General features: G+C 38.5%; 2 protein-coding genes across 2 annotated transcripts; one reads left to right on the top strand and one right to left on the bottom strand.

The window, feature by feature from the left end:
• The first annotated feature begins 5,158 nt into the window (after positions 1 to 5,158).
• Positions 5,159 to 12,910, top strand: rag1 (recombination activating 1). The gene is made up of 4 exons (XM_058075674.2): positions 5,159 to 5,180; positions 7,061 to 7,412; positions 7,758 to 8,869; positions 10,756 to 12,910. The coding sequence occupies exons 2-4, from the start codon at positions 7,075 to 7,077 to the stop codon at positions 12,486 to 12,488; spliced, it is 3,183 nt and encodes a 1,060-aa protein (XP_057931657.2). The 5' UTR covers positions 5,159 to 5,180; positions 7,061 to 7,074; the 3' UTR covers positions 12,489 to 12,910.
• Positions 12,911 to 15,669: 2,759 nt separating this feature from the next.
• On the bottom strand, positions 15,670 to 17,492 carry rag2 (recombination activating gene 2). The gene has a single exon (XM_058075865.2). It carries the CDS (start codon positions 17,490 to 17,492, stop codon positions 15,891 to 15,893), a length of 1,602 nt encoding a protein of 533 aa, XP_057931848.2. The 3' UTR covers positions 15,670 to 15,890.
• Positions 17,493 to 18,232: the final 740 nt, after the last annotated feature.

Here is an 18,232-nt window from a genome sequence, read left to right as displayed (position 1 = left end):
AATCCACTGCAGATTACCGCCTCGAGTGTCATCTTGGCCATCGGCAGGTCGCTCTTGGAGGCTGGTCTATTGTACAAATATATATTACATTGTCATTGGAATGGCATTGATAAATACTGTAGCACCTAAGCTCTGGCTCCGGTTCTCATATCTCTCTCAAAAGCTGGACTGCCTGCCAAATAAAAACAACCCTTCATCCTCTAACGAACCAAAGGGTTCCTTCACTTCCTCTGACTTCACCCGCAATAATTACCTTAGTCTGTAAGTTGGGTTTTAGAGCAGTCACTCTCAATCAGCAAGGCATTGGAGTGACTTACTGTGTCCATTGTTCTTTTGTCTGAGCTCTGGCAGCAACCAGCGCAGAAAAGGGCACCGCTGTCCTGGCATTTCTTATAATGAGTTTTTATTTCAAAGACAAGGAAATAATAATCAGATCTACATGCAAAGATTAACTCATTGTCTGAGGTGGAACTTTAAATCCAGGGGAATTTCACTCTCCTTGACACATAATAGGACACTGTTTTTTTTTAACATTGTGTGTACGATTTACTCAGTACACACAGGATGCAACACTGACCGGTCGAGACACACAAAACTGTTTAGCATTCTATTTAATGTCAGAATTGTACAGATAAAAGCCACATATTTAAGTGTAAGCTCATCCTCCCATCAAGGATATTGAACATTTGAAATAGTAAGTGGTTGTTTGCAAGCTACTATTCCTCAGCTGACAGACCTGGCTATGTAAACCTGCACCAGACTGTTTGCAGTAGAGGAGGAATTCTTAGTTAAACACAAGCCGAATCCGCTTTAGTGGTTTCTTTCTCTTCTGGAAGTCCCCTGGCAACATGAGGACTGTTCTCCAATCAGTGGTATCTCCATTTAATTAACATAGAATTAAAGTGCATTGCTATTTTGATTAAAGACACTGGTTTGATTCCACACTTTTCTCTAGTGATCTTGAATCTGGCTTAGGGTTTTAATTTCATTTGGTTGACTAAAAGTAGATCACGGTCCATCTGTATTGCCTCCCCTGATGCAGACCTTGCTTATGGGAGGTCTAAACACAATCATACAGTATATTATCTTATATTTATATAAAGCTGTTTATATACACGGGCTATATTGCTGTGGCAAGATTATTTTAACTTAACTCTGTAATTTTTTTTCTCAGTTTTTTCTTCCTTTTAATTGTGGAAATTGTTTTAATTCTGTGAAGGACTTTGTGTTGCATTTCTTTGCAGGAAAAGTGCTATACAAATAAAGTTGATTTTATTTTATTTAAATGAATGTGCATTGTTTAAGTTACTTTCTGTCTAAATCAGGGTCCCTCAAACTCGGGTCTGGTAGTTTGGGGATTTGCCAATTTTATTTGCAATAAATGAATTTAATTATGGCATATAATTTAAATGTGCAGCACTATGAATATGCACCACTATACCAGAGGTGGGCAAACTTTTTGACTCTCGCGCCGCATTGACGGGGTGCCAGAATATATATTTTACACATATAATTCCAACACTCCACCTGGAATTACTGTATCTGTAAAAGTGTTATATGGGCTTGGGTCCCTTTTTTCAGGACCACATCAAATAACCAAATAGCTAAAAAAGCTACCGAAACCATGAAAAGGTTGGCTCAAGCCATGATGCCAAGTTTCAATGAAATACTTTGCAAAGAACGGGTGGGCCGTATTTAAACACTTGGCGGGCCGGACGTGGCCCCCGGGCCGTAGTTTGCCCACCCCTGCACTATATTAATAAAAACAAATATTTGGAGCCAATGAGGCACTTTGGTAAGTGAATTTAAAATGGCCGCACACATACACTTCCCCAACAAGAAGTTACCCAGCATGCCTTGCGGGTTCTAAATGAATGTATTATAGTATTGTTTTGTATGTATATGAGTGTGAGAGTTTTGACTTTTTATGGGCACCAACGTTATTTTTATTTGGTTGGTTTTATTTCATTTGAACATGCATCAGATTACAATTGAATGCATCACATAATCAGTTCACAGTTCCACATGTCCAAAAGGAGTAGGAAGAAGCAAAGCTTATTAAATCCTACCCCTCCATCTGGTACTTTTACAATCAGTAACTGTTACATTTGTTCACTTCCTGCTTTCCTAATATAATATAATTTTTTTTTTATTTATTTTTGTATTTATTTTTATAAATAATATTTTTATAATTATTTTATATATAATATTGTAATAATAATATAATATAATAATATAATATATTATTTTTTATATTGTCAATAAATTGACATGCATCTGTGATTTTTCATTTCATCCAGGTACATTTCCAAACAAAAATGAAAATACTTATGATGCGTTTACTCCTTTTGGACATGTGGAACTGTCCAATGAATGTAACTCGATGCATGTTCAAAAAAAATTAAACCTTTGTCATTACCATACATCTAGCATTATAATGCAAGAATTTGAACAAATAAATGCAGCCCAAAGACTCGTCAATAAAATTAATATTTGGAAAGCTGGGCATGGATGATATTGTAATGTCATGGCGTTTTTTTTTTCCTGAGGCTGTGACGTTGTTTCACATCTCAGCACCCCTTTAAACCTCCATCAGTCACGATGAGCCAACAACAAAGTCACACAAGGCCGCAAGACGACATCACTCAACTCAGACGCCCCCTGGTGTGATTATAGACCCACTAACATGCGGAAAAGGATGGAAGGGGTGGACAGTAATTAATCACCTTATTGGAATAATCACACAATTGACTACAAACAAAACCTGAGGTGAGGGCGAGAAGAAGAGACAAGATGAGGGAAAACATCTTTGAGCAGGAACGACAATAGAAGACATACGAGGTGGATTTGAATCGTGATTTGAAGGGTTTGTTCTGACGGGTAGCTTTGAATAATTTCTTTGCATTCAAGTCCACCTCCTCAAAGTACTAATCTACCTAATCATGCATCGAGAATAGAATAGATGAGGTGTGTCCTGAAGGCAGGCCACTGAGAATTGGCAGTAGAGAGGCTGAAGCTGTTGAACCCGGCATGAAAGTGCAATTAAAAATTTGCATCAATATATTGCATAACACTCAGTGGGAATACAGGAGTGAAATGCCCTTCTTCTATAATCATAAATTCCTACATATTTCATGACATTTACAAAGATCATGCATCAATTTTGAATCGTCTATTCAAACGGAGATACACAATGTTTGACATTTCATTCACGATGAGAAATATTCGGGCGCATCACTCATATTCATTCATTGTCAATATCCATTTATTGACATTTTTCTGTATGCTGCAATGTGACTTGAGCTTCTCAGGGGGCCTTTTTAGACCTCAACGGTTATGCTTGGAAGACTTGATCTCCTCACCCCCTTTCCTTGTCACAGCGTGCAATCAACCTAAAGCCCTGACGTGTTCTTCACAGTGAGCTAAGCCTGTTATCCTTTGCAACTCTTTTATGCAAGATCACTGCTACTATATCCTCCTTCTATGTTTTCTCTTATATTATTCTCTTCTCAGCCTCTTCTATACACTCAAACCACAAATTAAAGATAGTAATGCTGCTCGGGTTGGGCTACTTTATATTCATTCAGGCTTGTTTATCACATCGCATCACATCAAATTCGCAAACAAAAACAGAAAATGCACATAAACAACCTTAAAGTCAAACAAATAACACAAACTAGAGTCAATTAGTCCATCATAAAACTGGCTTTTCTTCTGCAGGAAGGTATTGAAAGCGTAACAAAAAGCAGATCAGTTTAATTAATTCCTTCATTTTCTACTGCTTATCCTAACAAGAGTCGCAGGTATGCTGGAGCCTATCCCAGCTGTCTTCTGATGTTTGCTAAATACAAGGATGAAGAGTCTTGAACCAGTCATGATGTGCTATATATATCACTATATTGACACTTACTTTGGTACCCATTATGTCATTGTATGCTCATATCACCTCCTACTTCGGTACGGTAAAAAATTAAATAACAAAAAAATTTGTCAAGTTTTTGTTTTTAAATAAATAAAAAAAAACTTTGTCACTTTATTTATTTATTTAATTATTTATTTAATTTAATCATTAAATATATAACAAAAAAAACTTGACCAAGTTTTTTTTTTCAAATAAATAACAAAGAAAATGTCTTATTTTTTTGTACATTTGTCACACTTTACAAATTTTTCAGATCATCAAACAAATTTAAATACTATTCACACTACTATTAATACTATTAATATACTCATTATTACCATACTATTAATACTCATTGACAACGCTACTGAACTAAAAAAAAAAATTATTTAGGGAGAAAAAAATGCTAACTTACTACACTGTATGTGTACAGTACTATATATACCGTATTTTCTGGACTATAAGTCGCTCCGGAGTATAAGTTACACAAGGCAAAAAATGCATAATTAAGTAGAAAAAAAACATACATAAGTCGCACTTTTTGCGAGTAATTTATTTTATAAACTACTTGAGCAAAAAACAATAACAAAAAAATACTACTTGACCAAAACAAACATTACGTCCTCTTGGAAGGGAAGTTCTAACAATAAAAGAATATATATATATATATATATATATATATAAAATATGCTAACACAATGGTTATTCAGTTAAACGAAAAATAAAAATGAACAGAAAAGGTGTCCAGTTTTTATGTAACAAACAGTCGCTCTGGAGTATAAGTTGCAGGAACAGCCAACCTATGAAAAAACGTGCGACTTATAGTCAGGAAAATACAGTATTGTTTATACATGTATACACATGTATTTATTATAGTGTATTTTTGAAAAACAAAAAACCAGCCACAAAATTCAAAGCCCAAAGTATTGCGAGACAACAACTATACATAAGAGGCTGAAAGTTGTTTGTGTAGAACCCAGACCGTGAACATGTGTGACCTCATTTTTTGGGGTCAGAATCAGCTGCCTGCATCAGGTGTCGAGAGTTGACTGTTGGGATCCCGGCAAAGAAAGGGTATAAATACAAGCCACGAAAGTCAAGACAACATCAATTCCAGAATATGGAGGTTAGACTCCTGGTAACAGATGCCTGAAGCTGTGAAAGACAAACACATACAGTAACAGCAGCGTGTTTGGGCCTATAGCTCCAGGGTTTCCCTTGCGCCCCCATGCAGAGAGGGCCCCCAGGGGACTGACGCCAGCTGAGACTGAAAAACAAGGTAGGAGCCCAGCTGACACTCATGCACACGGGCTCAGCTGTGGGGCTAACAAGAAAGTTCAGTATGAGAAGTAAATAGAGGCCTCGGAGATGAAGGGTTAGGTGCATAGACAGGAGCTGCTACAGCGAGTGTGCAATGGTAAGACTTAATAAGAAATACTTAATACTTAATTATTATTTTAATATTATTATTATTTTAGTATTTTGCTAAATACAAGGATGAAGAGTCTTGAACCAGTCATGATGTGCTATATATATCACTATGTCATTGTATGGTCATACCACCTCATACTTTGGTACATGACAAAATTTAAAATTAAAAAAAATAAAAAATATATTTTTTAAATTTTTTTAAACATTTACAATTTTTGCTTAAAAATTTAAAAAAAAATAATTACAAAAATTCATAAACAATAAAAAAAACTTAAACTATATTATTGAAAGCAGGAAGTGAACAAATGTAACAGTCACTGATTGTAAAAGTACCAGATGGAGGGGTAGGATTTAATAAGCTTTGCTTCTTCCTACTCCTTTCGGACATGTGGAACTGTGAACTTATTATGTGATGCATTCAATTGTAATCTGATGCATGTTCAAATGAAATAAAACCATTACCATTACCATAATATTTGACAGGTAATGGTTGCTTCCTGGAATTAGACTCTCTTTTAAGTTGGTAGTCTTCTTGCACTTGTCTGTACCCATAGAATTATGAACTGCCAAACTGAACAATGTTATATTTGAAATAATTGGTTATCATCTCTATTCAGTGATGGCTTCACATGTTCCATTTCTTTTTCCAACATAAATCTATTGTGAAATAACTGTCTTGGATTTTCCTCTGCTTTCACAGATATAGTTTATGACTATGGCCCCCGCTCTCCAGCTTAGAGAATGACAAATATAAATGATTGACAGTCTTGCAAAGATCATGCTGCCATTTAGCAAGTTCTTTATGTCAGAGAGATAAAATCTCAATGGTTGCCTGGAAAAAAAGTGATTGGAGATGAAAGAAAATAAGATTTTGGGGCTGTATCGATTAAATGTATTCCATATAACATAGCATTGCAATTCAGGGATCATGTGATGATGATAAGATAAGATATGTCTTTATTTGTCCCTCAGTGGGGAAATTTGCATTGCACAGCAATCAAATGTACAGAATCAGTTAAGCAGTACAAAATACACAATATAAAAAAATAAAAATTAAATAAACAATATAAACAACCCAAGTATTAACAAATCAACAGTTTTACCCGGAGTTATATACAAATACAGTATGCAGATAATATGAAACGAGATGAAATATATGGTAATGGTTTTATTTCATTTGAACATGCATCAGATTACAATTGAATGCATCACATAATCAGTTCACAGTTCCACATGTCCAAAAGGAGTCGGAAGAAGCAAAGCTTATTAAATCCTACCCCTCCATCTGGTACTTTTACAATCAGTAAATGTTACATTTGTTCACTTCCTGCTTTCCATAATACAGTTTAAGTTTTTTTTTTGTTTTTTTTTAAATAATGATATGATCAGGCTATACACTATGAGATCTTACTAGTGAGTTAATATGAGGCATTATAGAAATACTTCACATAGAACTTAATATATTGCACTTAGAGCCTTAATATTGCACATGGAGCTTGATCAGATATTGCACAGAGAATGGAGTCTGGAGTAACTATACTGAATATAAAAAACAAAGTATTGCACGGATGTACATAGTGCTGTAGATACTAGATACTAGACCTGGGGATGAGATATTGTATTTTATACAAACATACTCTCATATGGACTTTTTTCCATGCTATTTTTGTCTGTATTATCCATATTAATCAGCCAATCATATACCACTCTTCCTTTCCCCTCTCCTAGGCCTAAGTCCAACCATGGCAGAGGAAAGCTTGGAGACAGATGGCCCCAGATCATCCATGCCGCCTGAGCTCCACCATCCTCATTCTAAGTACTCTCAGTGGAAGTTTAAACTGTTTAGAGTGAAGTCTATTGAAAAGGTTCCTGTGTCCAGTGAGACGCAGCCAGAGGAGGAAGACATGTCAGGCGTCTCTAACCCTAACCCATGTGGAATTCCAAATATACAGTTAGGTAATGGTGTGAGCCCAGGTACTGTTATGCCAGTGTGCATAAAAAGCAAGGAACATGTTAAAGGACCATGCCAAAGTATGGATTTGAAGGCAGAAGAAATAGAAAACCACATAAACCATCTCAGGTGATGAATCGACACAATCCTTTTTTTTATTTTAATAAATTAAAATTAAATTAAATTAAAATTTATAATTATTATAATTATGATTATAATAATTATGCTATATATATTATAATTATAATAAAAATATTATAATTATAATTATTATAAATTTTAATTTAATTAAATTTTAATTTCTTAAAATACAATAAAAATAAAAATAAAAATAAAAATAAAAATAAAAATAAAAATAAAAATAAAAATAAAAATAAAAATAAAAATAAAAATAAAAATAAAAATAAAAATAAAAATAAAAATAAAAATAAAAATTTAATCAAAAAAGACTAATGTTTTTTTTTTTCTTTTTAGGTCTCTGTGCCGTCTCTGTGGAACCACTTTTACAAAAGTCAAAGGTCCAATCCACGATGTTCACGCAGCTCTAGATGATGAAAGCAAGAATACCCTTCGCAAAATGGGCTGCAAGTCAACAAAATGGCCACAGATCATCCTGAAAGTATTCAAAGTGAACGTGACAGAAGATACAGAATCAGTCCATCCTCTTTCTTTCTGTCATCACTGCTGGATGACTGCCGTGCGAGGAGGGGGTGTTTGCAATTTCTCCAGAACAAAAGTCCCAGAGTGGAAACCTCATTGTGCCATCTGCCGCCTTTGCTCAACCAAGAAACGTGTATATCAGAGAACCGCAAGAAAAAGAAGCAAAGCCACTTCTAGAGCCCACAGCTTAATGAAAAGAATACGTCTGGACCACAGTGGTGATAGTCCACCATTTGGAGGCCATTTTCATGGTCCTGTGTTAAAAACATGGAGAAGTCCTAGTGTCCAAAGGGAGCACTGGGTGAGGACCATCACACACTGTCAAAAAGAACACCTGAGTAACAAGCTTATGTCTGAGAATCTCCCTGTTGACTTCCTCTGTTCCTTCACTTGCATGGTGTGTGACCATCTGCTGTCTGACCCAGTTCAAGCCCCCTGCGGGCACCTCTTCTGCAGCAACTGTATTATAAAATACAACCACATTATAGGACCTCACTGCCCTGCCTGCAACTTGCCCTGTTCCAGCGATGACCTCGTTCTACCCGCTCAAACTTTCTTGTTAGTCCTGCATTCTCTTCTTTTGCTCTGCCCAAGAGACGGCTGTGGCCAACAAGTAAGGCTAGACTCATTTAAAGCTCATTCTATGGACCATGATTTGCAAGAGCAGGATGCGGCCAGACGGCAATCACCACAGCTTGACAACTACTTGATAACCAATAAAGGAGGACGACCCCGGCAGCACTTGCTATCGCTCACACGTCGTGCTCAGAAGCATCGGCTGAGGAAACTGAAGAACCAGGTGAGGGCGTTTGCAGATAAAGAGGAAGGTGGCGACCTCAAGTCTGTGTGTCTGACACTGTATCTGCTGGCGCTGAGATCTGAGAATGAACACCGGAAGGCGGATGAGCTGGAGGTCATGATGCAAGGTAAGAGGCTGTTAATCAGGCCTTTGTTCAATCAGTAACATACAGTACACAAATAAATGAATTAGTTCGCATTAATATCTGGCATAATCTGAAGGCTGCGCTCTTCTCTTAATGGTAATGGTTTAATTTCATTTGAACATGCATCAGATTACAATTGAATGCATCACATAATCAGTTTCATTGTTCCACATGTCCAAAAGGAGTAGGAAGAAGCAAAGCTTATTAAATCCTACCCCTCCATCTGGTACTTTTACAATCAGTAACTGTTACATTTGTTCACTTCCTGCTTTCCTAATACAGTTAAAGTTTGTTTTATTTATTTTTATAAATAATATTTTTATAATATTTTTAATATATTTTTTATTTTTTATTATTTTTAATAATATTCACAGAACCTCAATGGTAATGGTTTCATTTCATTTGAACATGTATCAGATTACAATTGAATGCATCACATAATCAGTTCACACTTCCTGTTACATTTGTTCACTACCTGCTTTCCTAATATAGTTTACGTTTTTTTTTACATTTTTTTTAAATTTATTTGTATAAGTAATATTTTTTAGAATATTTTTAATATTATTTTATTATATATATTTGTATTATTTATAATATAATAGTCACAGAACCTCAATGGTAATGGTTTTATTTCATTTGAACATGCATCAGATTACAATTGAATGCATCACATAATCAGTTCACAGTTCCACATGTCCAAAAGGAGTAGGAAGAAGCAAAGCTTATTAAATCCCACCCCTTCATCTGGTACTTTTACAATCAGTAACTGTTACATTTGTTCACTTCCTGCTTTCCTAATATAATTTAAGTTTTTTTGTTATTATTATAGATGAAAAAATATTATTAGATACAATTATTAGATAAAAATATTTGTTATTTTTCATTATTATTTTATATTTAGATTTTTTTTACAAGACTCTTCATCCTTGTATTTAGCAAACATCAACTGCTTGTATTGTTTCTTGAATTGGCTCATCGTTGTGCATTGTTTGAGGGTCTTACTCAATCCATTCCATAGTTTGATTCCACATACTGAAATGCTATGGCTTTTTAACGTAGTCCTAGCATAGAAGTGTTTCAAATGTAGTTCTTCCCTGAGATCATATTTCTCCTCTCTTGTAGAGAAGTATTGGATGACATTTTTAGGTAATTGGTTATTTTTAGCCTTATGCATTACTTTAGCTGTTTGAAGATGAACTATATCAGCAAGTTGAAGTATTTGTGATTTTATAAATAAGGAGTTAGTATGTTCTCTGTAGGCGGCATTATGAATTATCCTTACTGACCTTTTTTGCAGTACATTTAGCGAGTAAAGATTGCTTTTATAGTTATTAACCAATATTTCCACACAATAAGTAAGATATGGTCGAAGCAGAGAGTTTAAAAGTTAACTGTTCAGAAGAGATGATTTTTTCTGTGCTTTTGATGGAAAAGCTTTTCATGCTTTTTCCATCTTTTTGTACTACACCACCATTGTTGGCTCCATCTTGATTTACTCCAGCATTTTACACTTTCTCTGCCTGACTGTCAGTCTTTCATTTTCACACTTCCTTTGATATAGAATAACAACTTTTGTGAAAGGGGCAACATCGGCGGCTCTTGTATCTGCAAATGACACAGACAGCAGCAACTTCGCCGTTTGGGAATTGAAGCCAGCTGGTGTCTGTTTTCATCTGCAGCCAATACATCACTTTTGCCAGTTTCGATGATTTACCCTCGAGCCCATTATAACATTTGATAATTAGGAAATGCTATATTGTGTACTTATGGGGTCGTGTGCTCTGGACAGGGGTCAAATTTGTGTTGAATAATTCTCTAGCCTTTGTCAGTGTTTGACTGAAATTGTCTAATTTGTATTTTTCCTGCAGGCAGAGGCTTTGCTTTGCATCCCGCCGTGTGTTTGGCCATCCGGGTCAACACTTTCCTGAGCTGCAGCCAATATCACAAAATGTACCGGACCGTTAAAGCCACAAGTGGCCGTCAGATCTTTCAGCCCTTGCACACTCTCCGAGCTGCAGAGAAAGAGCTCCTTCCTGGCTTTCACCAGTTTGAATGGCAGCCAGCTCTCAAGAACGTGTCTCCATCTTGCAATGTTGGCATCATTAATGGGCTCTCTGGATGGACTTCCTCTTTGGATGACTCACCGGCTGACACCATCACTCGAAGATTTCGCTATGATGTGGCTTTGGTGTCAGCGCTGAAGGATCTGGAGGAGGACATTGTGGAAGGGATGAGAATGACAGGTATGGAAGACAACGCCTGTAGCCTTGGCTTCAGTGTTATGATCAAAGAATCTTGCGACGGCATGGGAGACGTCAGTGAAAAACATGGAGGGGGACCACTTGTTCCTGAGAAAGCTGTGCGTTTCTCTTTCACCATTATGTCTATTTCGGTTATTCTCGGTGAAGACAACGAAGAGGTCACCGTCTTCACTGAACCAAAGCCAAACTCCGAACTGTCCTGTAAGCCTCTGTGTCTGATGTTTGTCGATGAATCAGACCACGAGACACTCACAGCTCTCTTGGGGCCGATTGTTGCAGAGCGTAACGCAATGAAGAACAGCAGGCTTATCCTGTCCATAGCTGGCCTGCCTCGATCGTTTTGCTTCAAATTCAGAGGCACGGGATACGATGAGAAGATCGTACGTGAATTCGAGGGACTGGAAGCCTCGGGGTCCACGTATATTTGCACCCTGTGTGACTCCAGTCGAGCTGAGGCATCTAAAAATATAGTACTTCACGCCATCACGCGGAACCATGATGAGAACCTGGCACGTTACGAAGTCTGGCGAACAAACCCTTTTTCCGAGTCTGTATCGGAATTGCGCGACAGAGTCAAAGGAGTTTCTGCAAAGCCTTTCTTGGAGACGCAGTCCACACTGGATGCGTTACACTGTGACATCGGCAACGCCACAGAGTTCTACAAAATATTCCAGGATGAAGTAGGAGAAGTGTACCGAAAGGAAAACCCCACTAAGGAGGAACGGCGCAGCTGGCGGGCAGCTGTAGATAAAGAACTGAGGCAGAAGCTGAAGCTCAAACCAGTCATGAGGATGAATGGCAACTACGCCCGCAAGCTAATGACCCTGGAGGCTGTGGAAGTGGTGTGTCAGCTGGTGCCCTCGGAGGACAGGAGGGAAGCCCTGAGGGAGCTGATGAGGCTGTACATCGAGATGAAACCAGTGTGGCGCTCCACCTGTCCGGCCAAAGAATGTCCTGACCAGCTCTGCCGCTACACCTTCAACTCTCAGAGCTTCGCTGACCTTATCTCCTCTACCTTCAAATACAGGTATAACGGCAAGATAACCAATTACATGCATAAGACCTTGGCTCATGTTCCTGAGATAATAGAGCGAGATGGATCCATCGGCGCCTGGGCAAGCGAGGGGAACGAGTCAGCAAATAAACTATTCAGGCGTTTCCGTAAGATGAATGCACGTCAGTCAAAGGCCTTTGAACTTGAAGACGTCTTGAAACATCACTGGCTCTACACCTCAAAGTACTTGCAGAAGTTTATGGAGGCTCATAAGAACTCTGGAAAATCCCTGAGAGCAGAGATCCAGGACAGTGAAATATCGCACCAGGAGGCCATTGAGTGTTGATTTTTTTTTTTTCAAATGTGAAATTAAGATTGAAGATTTGATTGATTTTACACTAGCAAGACTGATGTCCACACATTGTGCACTGGTGGTTTCATCATTTTATTTATTTTATGCAGTGCTGTTCTTCTAAAGCTTTTATGGTAATGGTTTGGTTATTTATTACCAAACCATTTATTTCATTATTCATTATTTTATTATTTCATTATTTCACAATGAAATTTTACAATCAGTAACTGTTACATTTGTTCACTTCCTGCTTTCCATAATGCAGTTTAAGGTTTTTTTTTTGTTTTTTTTTTAATAATGCACCTTGTACCGAAGTAGGAGGTGATATGAGCATCCAATGACATAATGGGTACCATAGTAAGTGTCAATATAGTGATATATATAGCACATCATGACTGGTTCAAGACTCTTCATCCTTGTGTTTAGCAAACATCAACTGCTTGTATTGTTTCTTGAATTGGCTCATTGTTGTAGCATTGGATGAGATTTTTAGGTAATTGGTTGTTTTTAGCCTGAAAATGAACTATATCAGCAAGTTGAAGTATTTGTAATTTTAGAAATAAGGAGTTAGTATGTTCTCTGTAGGCGGCATTATGAATTATCCTTACTGACCTTTTTTGCAGTGCATTTAGCGAGTGATTGCTTTTATAGTTATTACCCCATATTTCCACAAAATAAGTAAGATATAGCCGAACCAGATATTATACTGTAATTCAAAATATTCAAAAACTGCACCGTCATTAACTTTTAACGTAATATGTTCAGCCTGACCGGAATTTCAAGACTGCTATGCTTTATTAATTGTGTTTGTGACCCGTACCTTAAGAACAGCGTCACACACAGACTTTCACACACTTCCTATTTTACTTCCTATGCCGTGATGTATGGCTTATTTTATTGTATTGTGAGGATGTGACATACTTGTGGATTTATCGAGTGGGTATTTATGGAAGCAGATGAAAATGCTGTAAATCATAGTTGGGGAAAATGCGTTAAGATGACCGTATTTGTGGCTACTATATTTTGATATCATTTCTACTGGAGAAAAATGCAATCACAGAGACGTTAATGCTCTTTGCTTCACAGGTGACCTTTGAGAAAGATTAATTTATTGCTTTATTCTGGCACCCGTAGAACAGAATATATGCCAGGTCACTTTGAAGTGTTTTTTTAAATTTTATTTTGCGGACATTAGATGATAGATCATACTTAATAGACATTTTCACATAAAATAAAGCATATACTGGCCTTTTTCATATGTCATAAAAATGCAGGTTGTCCCGCGTGAAGCCAAACATCAGATTCCCCAGAGAGGATATTTCTTTAGCTTGGTATGAACCGAGCAGTTTTCCTCTGTTCTTTGCAGTGGTTGAAGATGGAGGCTGGAGGAAGGATGGAAGGGTGTCATGGAAACCAAGTTTCTTAGCAACTTTATTTTGTTTGACTGATTGCATTGTCTTTCCCTGCCCCCCAACATGTGAAGATGTGACAAGCAATTTGGTTTTCTTATTTGATGGAATGTCTGATTCTATTTTACTGTCATAAGTGCAACCATACACCAGCAGTGAAATATTACCAATTCATCGTATGGTTGTCACAGGCCTCCACAGACATCATGTTTTAGAATGCATCATGTCGCAGCTTGTCTCATATTTGTGTTTTGCCAAAATAAATTGCATTCCCAAAGTAATGGGTGATGGATGATTCACAAACATTTCCATCTCAGCCTTCTTCATTTTGTATTTTCCATCAACACTCAATTACAGATATTATTTTGCACACCGGGTTTCACAGGAAGTCTTCTGTTTTTTTTTTTAACACTTTAAACAGTCACAGTTATAATCTTTTGTATTCTTCTCGACTATTTTTCAATAAAAACTGAAAACCATCACAGTGTAATATTGTGTAGCTTTGTTTTACTAATGGCTGCACGGTGGATGAATGTGAGTGTGAATGGTTGTTTGTCTATATGTGCCCTGTGATTGGCTGGCCATCCAGTCCGAGGTGTACCCCGCCTCTCACCCAAAGACAGCTGGGATAGGCTCCAGCAATGATTTACATTTTTGAGTAGCTTCATGCATAATTTTTGTGACTTTACAGATGTCATTTGTATCAAGGTTAAACAGTTTTGGTCCCAGTATTGACCCCTGGGGTATGCCGCACAATCTATTTAACTCCATATTTCTTCCTGTTTGCTGTGGAGGAGGGCTGTACGGCGGTCGAGTGACCTCACAGCTAGGAGACTCGAGTTCAATCCCACCCTCGGGCATCTCTGTGTGGAGTTTGCATTTTCTCCCCGTGCATGCGTGGGTCTTCACCGGGTACTCTGGTTTCCTCCCACATTCCAAAAACATGCTAGGTTAATTAGCGACTCCAAATTGTCCATAGGTATGAATGTGAGTGTGAATGGTTGTTTGTCTATATGTGCCCTGTGATTGGCTGGCGACCAGTCCAGGGTGTACCCTAGCCTCTCACCCAAAGACAGCTGGGATAGGCTCCAGCAATGATTTACATTTTTGAGTAGCTTCATGCATAATTTTTGTGATTATACAGATGTAATTTATATAAAGGTTAAACAGTTTTGGTTACAGTATTGACCCCTGGGGTATGCCGCACAATCTATTTAACTCCATATTTCTTCCTGTTTGCTGTGGAGGAGGGCTGTACGGCGGTCGACTGACCTCACAGCTAGGAGATCTGAGTTCAATCCCACTCTCGGCCATCTCTGTGTGGAGTTTGCATGTTCTCCGGGTACTCCGGTTTCCTCCCACATTCCAAAAACATGCTAGGTTAATTAGCGACTCCAAATTGTTCATAGGTATGAATGTGAGTGTGAATGGTTGTTTGTCTATATGTGCCCTGTGATTGGCTGGCCCCCAGTCCAGGGTGTACCCCGCCACTCGCCCGAAGACAGCTGGGATAGGCTCCAGCACCCCGCGACCCTCGTGAGGATAAGCGGTAGAAAATGAATGAATGAATGAGTAAACAGGACATTTGACATCATATTCTAGAATGTTCCTTTTTATTAAATAGAGAATGCAGGGCCATTATGGTCCTCTTCATTATGTTGTTCACTAGTTCTAAAGTAGGGTCATTTAAAGTATTAGGATTGTTTTTTTAATATCAAGGACGTTAAGAGTCAGTCATGAATTTTATTGGATCAAAAACACACAACAAAAAAATCCATGCTCAGAAAATAGTTCATTTGTAAAAAGAAAGTGTAAATCTTTCTCTGATGTTGATTAGAAAACAAGCAATTGAAAGAAGTAAAGTAAAACCAATAAAAAAGAAAACATCACATGAAAATGCTGAGTGTTGTTATGTTTTGGTTTCCTGGATGTTTATTTTATTTATTACATTGGTCATCTTTGACCGTCACTTCACAAAATAAACTGATTAGTCAAAAAGTCTTCTAAAAACACTTTTTTTGAGATGTGAACTCTTGGTTCCTGTATGAGATTTCCTGTGTTTAACTTTAACTTTAAGTGGGGTGCGCTGCAAGGGCATGACCTTCGGAGGTGGGGTCATCTCCTGCTGAGGAAGACCACCATGTTCAAGGCAGAAGTATTTTTTATTACCCTGAGAGAGCTTAAGCAGCAGTGTCTCAGACAGCTCCATGCACTGGGCGTGGACCCAATGCCCCGCCTCTCCCTTGGAGCAGAAGATCATGGCCGGCCTGTGGAGCTCGGTGGAATAATACGGCTCCCACGTATTAGCGTCCACTTGACAACCACGACAGCATTTGATCCAGTAGCCCGACTGCGACTCATCCTCCTCATCTTTCTCGTTGTATTTATCATCTTCTCCATCACTACTATACTCCAGCTCATGAGGCTCACGGCCAAAGTAGAGTTCTTCTGAATCTTCAAGAGGAGTGGAGTTGTCGGTCAGATCCTGACTGCAGCCCTGCTGGGTCTGATCATCTTCACCTTCGACCTTTTTCTGAAAGTTCACCAGGTAGAAGTAATGCATGTCGGTTTGGCATGATCTTCCCTCAGCTGGTACAGCGAGCAGCATGCCGAGTTCCCCTGCGGCGCCACCATACCAAGTTCGACTATGAACAATATCTGGGGTCCATTTTGGTGCTTCCATAGGTTCAATGTTGATCCCTTTGTCATTAAGAGTAACACTACTGCATTGCATTCTTTTCTGAGCATTTGACTGATACCCCCCCAATATAATATATTCATGAGAAGGACCCGTGCGGGAAATTATGGCACTTGAGATGGATAAACCCAAGTCCAGGGTGTCACAGGACAATAATGGACTACCTTGCAGGAGTTCGACATGCAAACAAAAGAGCCGAGGAGGCCGGCTGTCAGATTTCAAAGAATGACCGCCAAGAAAGTAGACACGGTCCTCCCTAGCGAGGGCCGCATGGAACGACTGTCCATCACCGAGCTCTGGAAAAGTGTAAGCAGAACAACAACCAAACTCCAAGTCGAACAAGAACACCTGAGGAGGACAATCAATGACGCTATTCCAGTTCTCTGAGGTCCGCTCCTCTGTAGGAATGTTAGATCTTCCCCCGAATACAACAAAGGCCGTCTTCCCTCGGCTTTGAACTACACTGATGGTGTGGCCATATCTAGCATCGGGTACTTCTCCTACCAGGTCTTTTTCCTTACACCGTAGGGTGAGTTTGCGATTGCAACCACGACTATCCATGCTAAGAACATAAAGACTCGATGAGATTTCATTATTAGGTGTTCGGCCACCGTGGATGAGATAACTCTCTGGAAGCCCGTCATGAGGATCAAGGCGGCAAACAGCCGGGCAACGCAAAGGAGGAAGATAATTGGAGTCATTGGAGAAAGAGATGGCTCTCAACCTGAGTTCTCCTTGTTTAAAGCGGACACCAAAGACTCCCGTTGGACAAGAACGCTTGGGCCAGCCTTTCTGGCCAAACAGGAGAACTTCACCATCCAGCTGCAGCAGGGAACAACCAGGTTGCAGAAGGCCTTCACAGTTGACTGGATTTAATGGTTGCAGACTCATTTTGGCTGCAGGTGCTGCTACAAAACAACACAGGAACACATAAACAGTCAGATGTGGTTTTGGTTTTGAATTTGTAAAATTGCTTCCTGTTTATCACCATCATTATCAACAACTGTTGATGCCCTGCTGTACTTAAATAACACAATAAAGACATGAATGCATATAATACTTGAATTACTTGTAATTAATTAAAATAATTAAAATTATACTCAAGTGAAAGAGTTCAAAATAAAATGTAAGAAAAAATATAACAGACGTAGGAATAAGTGGAACTAATTGTGTTGACTGATACTGCTAACAAACCAATAATAATCCATAACTGGATATCAGAGGAGTGAATTTGTTATTACATAATTCTTTATTATCTTGCATCATATGTGCAAGATGATAATTTATGTTTGTTTCAACATATTCCCCATCCATCAATTTTCTATGATGCTTATTCTCACTTGCATCGCGGGTATGCTGGAGCCTATCCCAGCTGTCTTCTGTAAGGCCGGGTACACTCTGGACTGGTCGCCAGCCAATCACAGGGCACATATAGACAAACAACCATTCACACTCACATTCATACCTATGGACAATTTGGAGTCGCCAATTAACCTAGCATGTTTTTGGAATGCGGGAGGGAGGAACCCGGAGTACCCGGAGAAAAAGCCATACTTTTAAACACTGGAGAATCGAACCCAGGTTTTCCCGATCTGTCCGCCTGACTGTGTGGCCTACATGCTAGCCACTCA

The sequence above is a fragment of the Doryrhamphus excisus genome, linkage group LG1 (assembly GCF_037039965.1).
Source record: "Doryrhamphus excisus strain RoL-2023G ecotype Guam linkage group LG1, RoL_Dexc_Guam_v1.1, whole genome shotgun sequence".
Lineage (NCBI taxonomy): Eukaryota > Metazoa > Chordata > Actinopteri > Syngnathiformes > Syngnathidae > Doryrhamphus > Doryrhamphus excisus.
This window is presented reverse-complemented; position numbering and strand designations above follow the sequence as displayed.

What these genes read in the sequence shown, in the direction of transcription:
- rag2 (XM_058075865.2), bottom strand. Translation starts at nt 17,492, where the DNA reads ATGAGTCTGCAACCATTAAATCCAGTCAACTGTGAAGGCCTTCTGCAA.
- rag1 (XM_058075674.2), top strand. Translation starts at nt 7,075, where the DNA reads ATGGCAGAGGAAAGCTTGGAGACAGATGGCCCCAGATCATCCATGCCG. An exon ending in AACCACATAAACCATCTCAG is followed by an intron (nt 7,413 to 7,757) that starts GTGATGAATCGA and finishes TTTTCTTTTTAG; the next exon opens with GTCTCTGTGCCGTCTCTGTG. An exon ending in GCTGGAGGTCATGATGCAAG is followed by an intron (nt 8,870 to 10,755) that starts GTAAGAGGCTGT and finishes TTTTTCCTGCAG; the next exon opens with GCAGAGGCTTTGCTTTGCAT.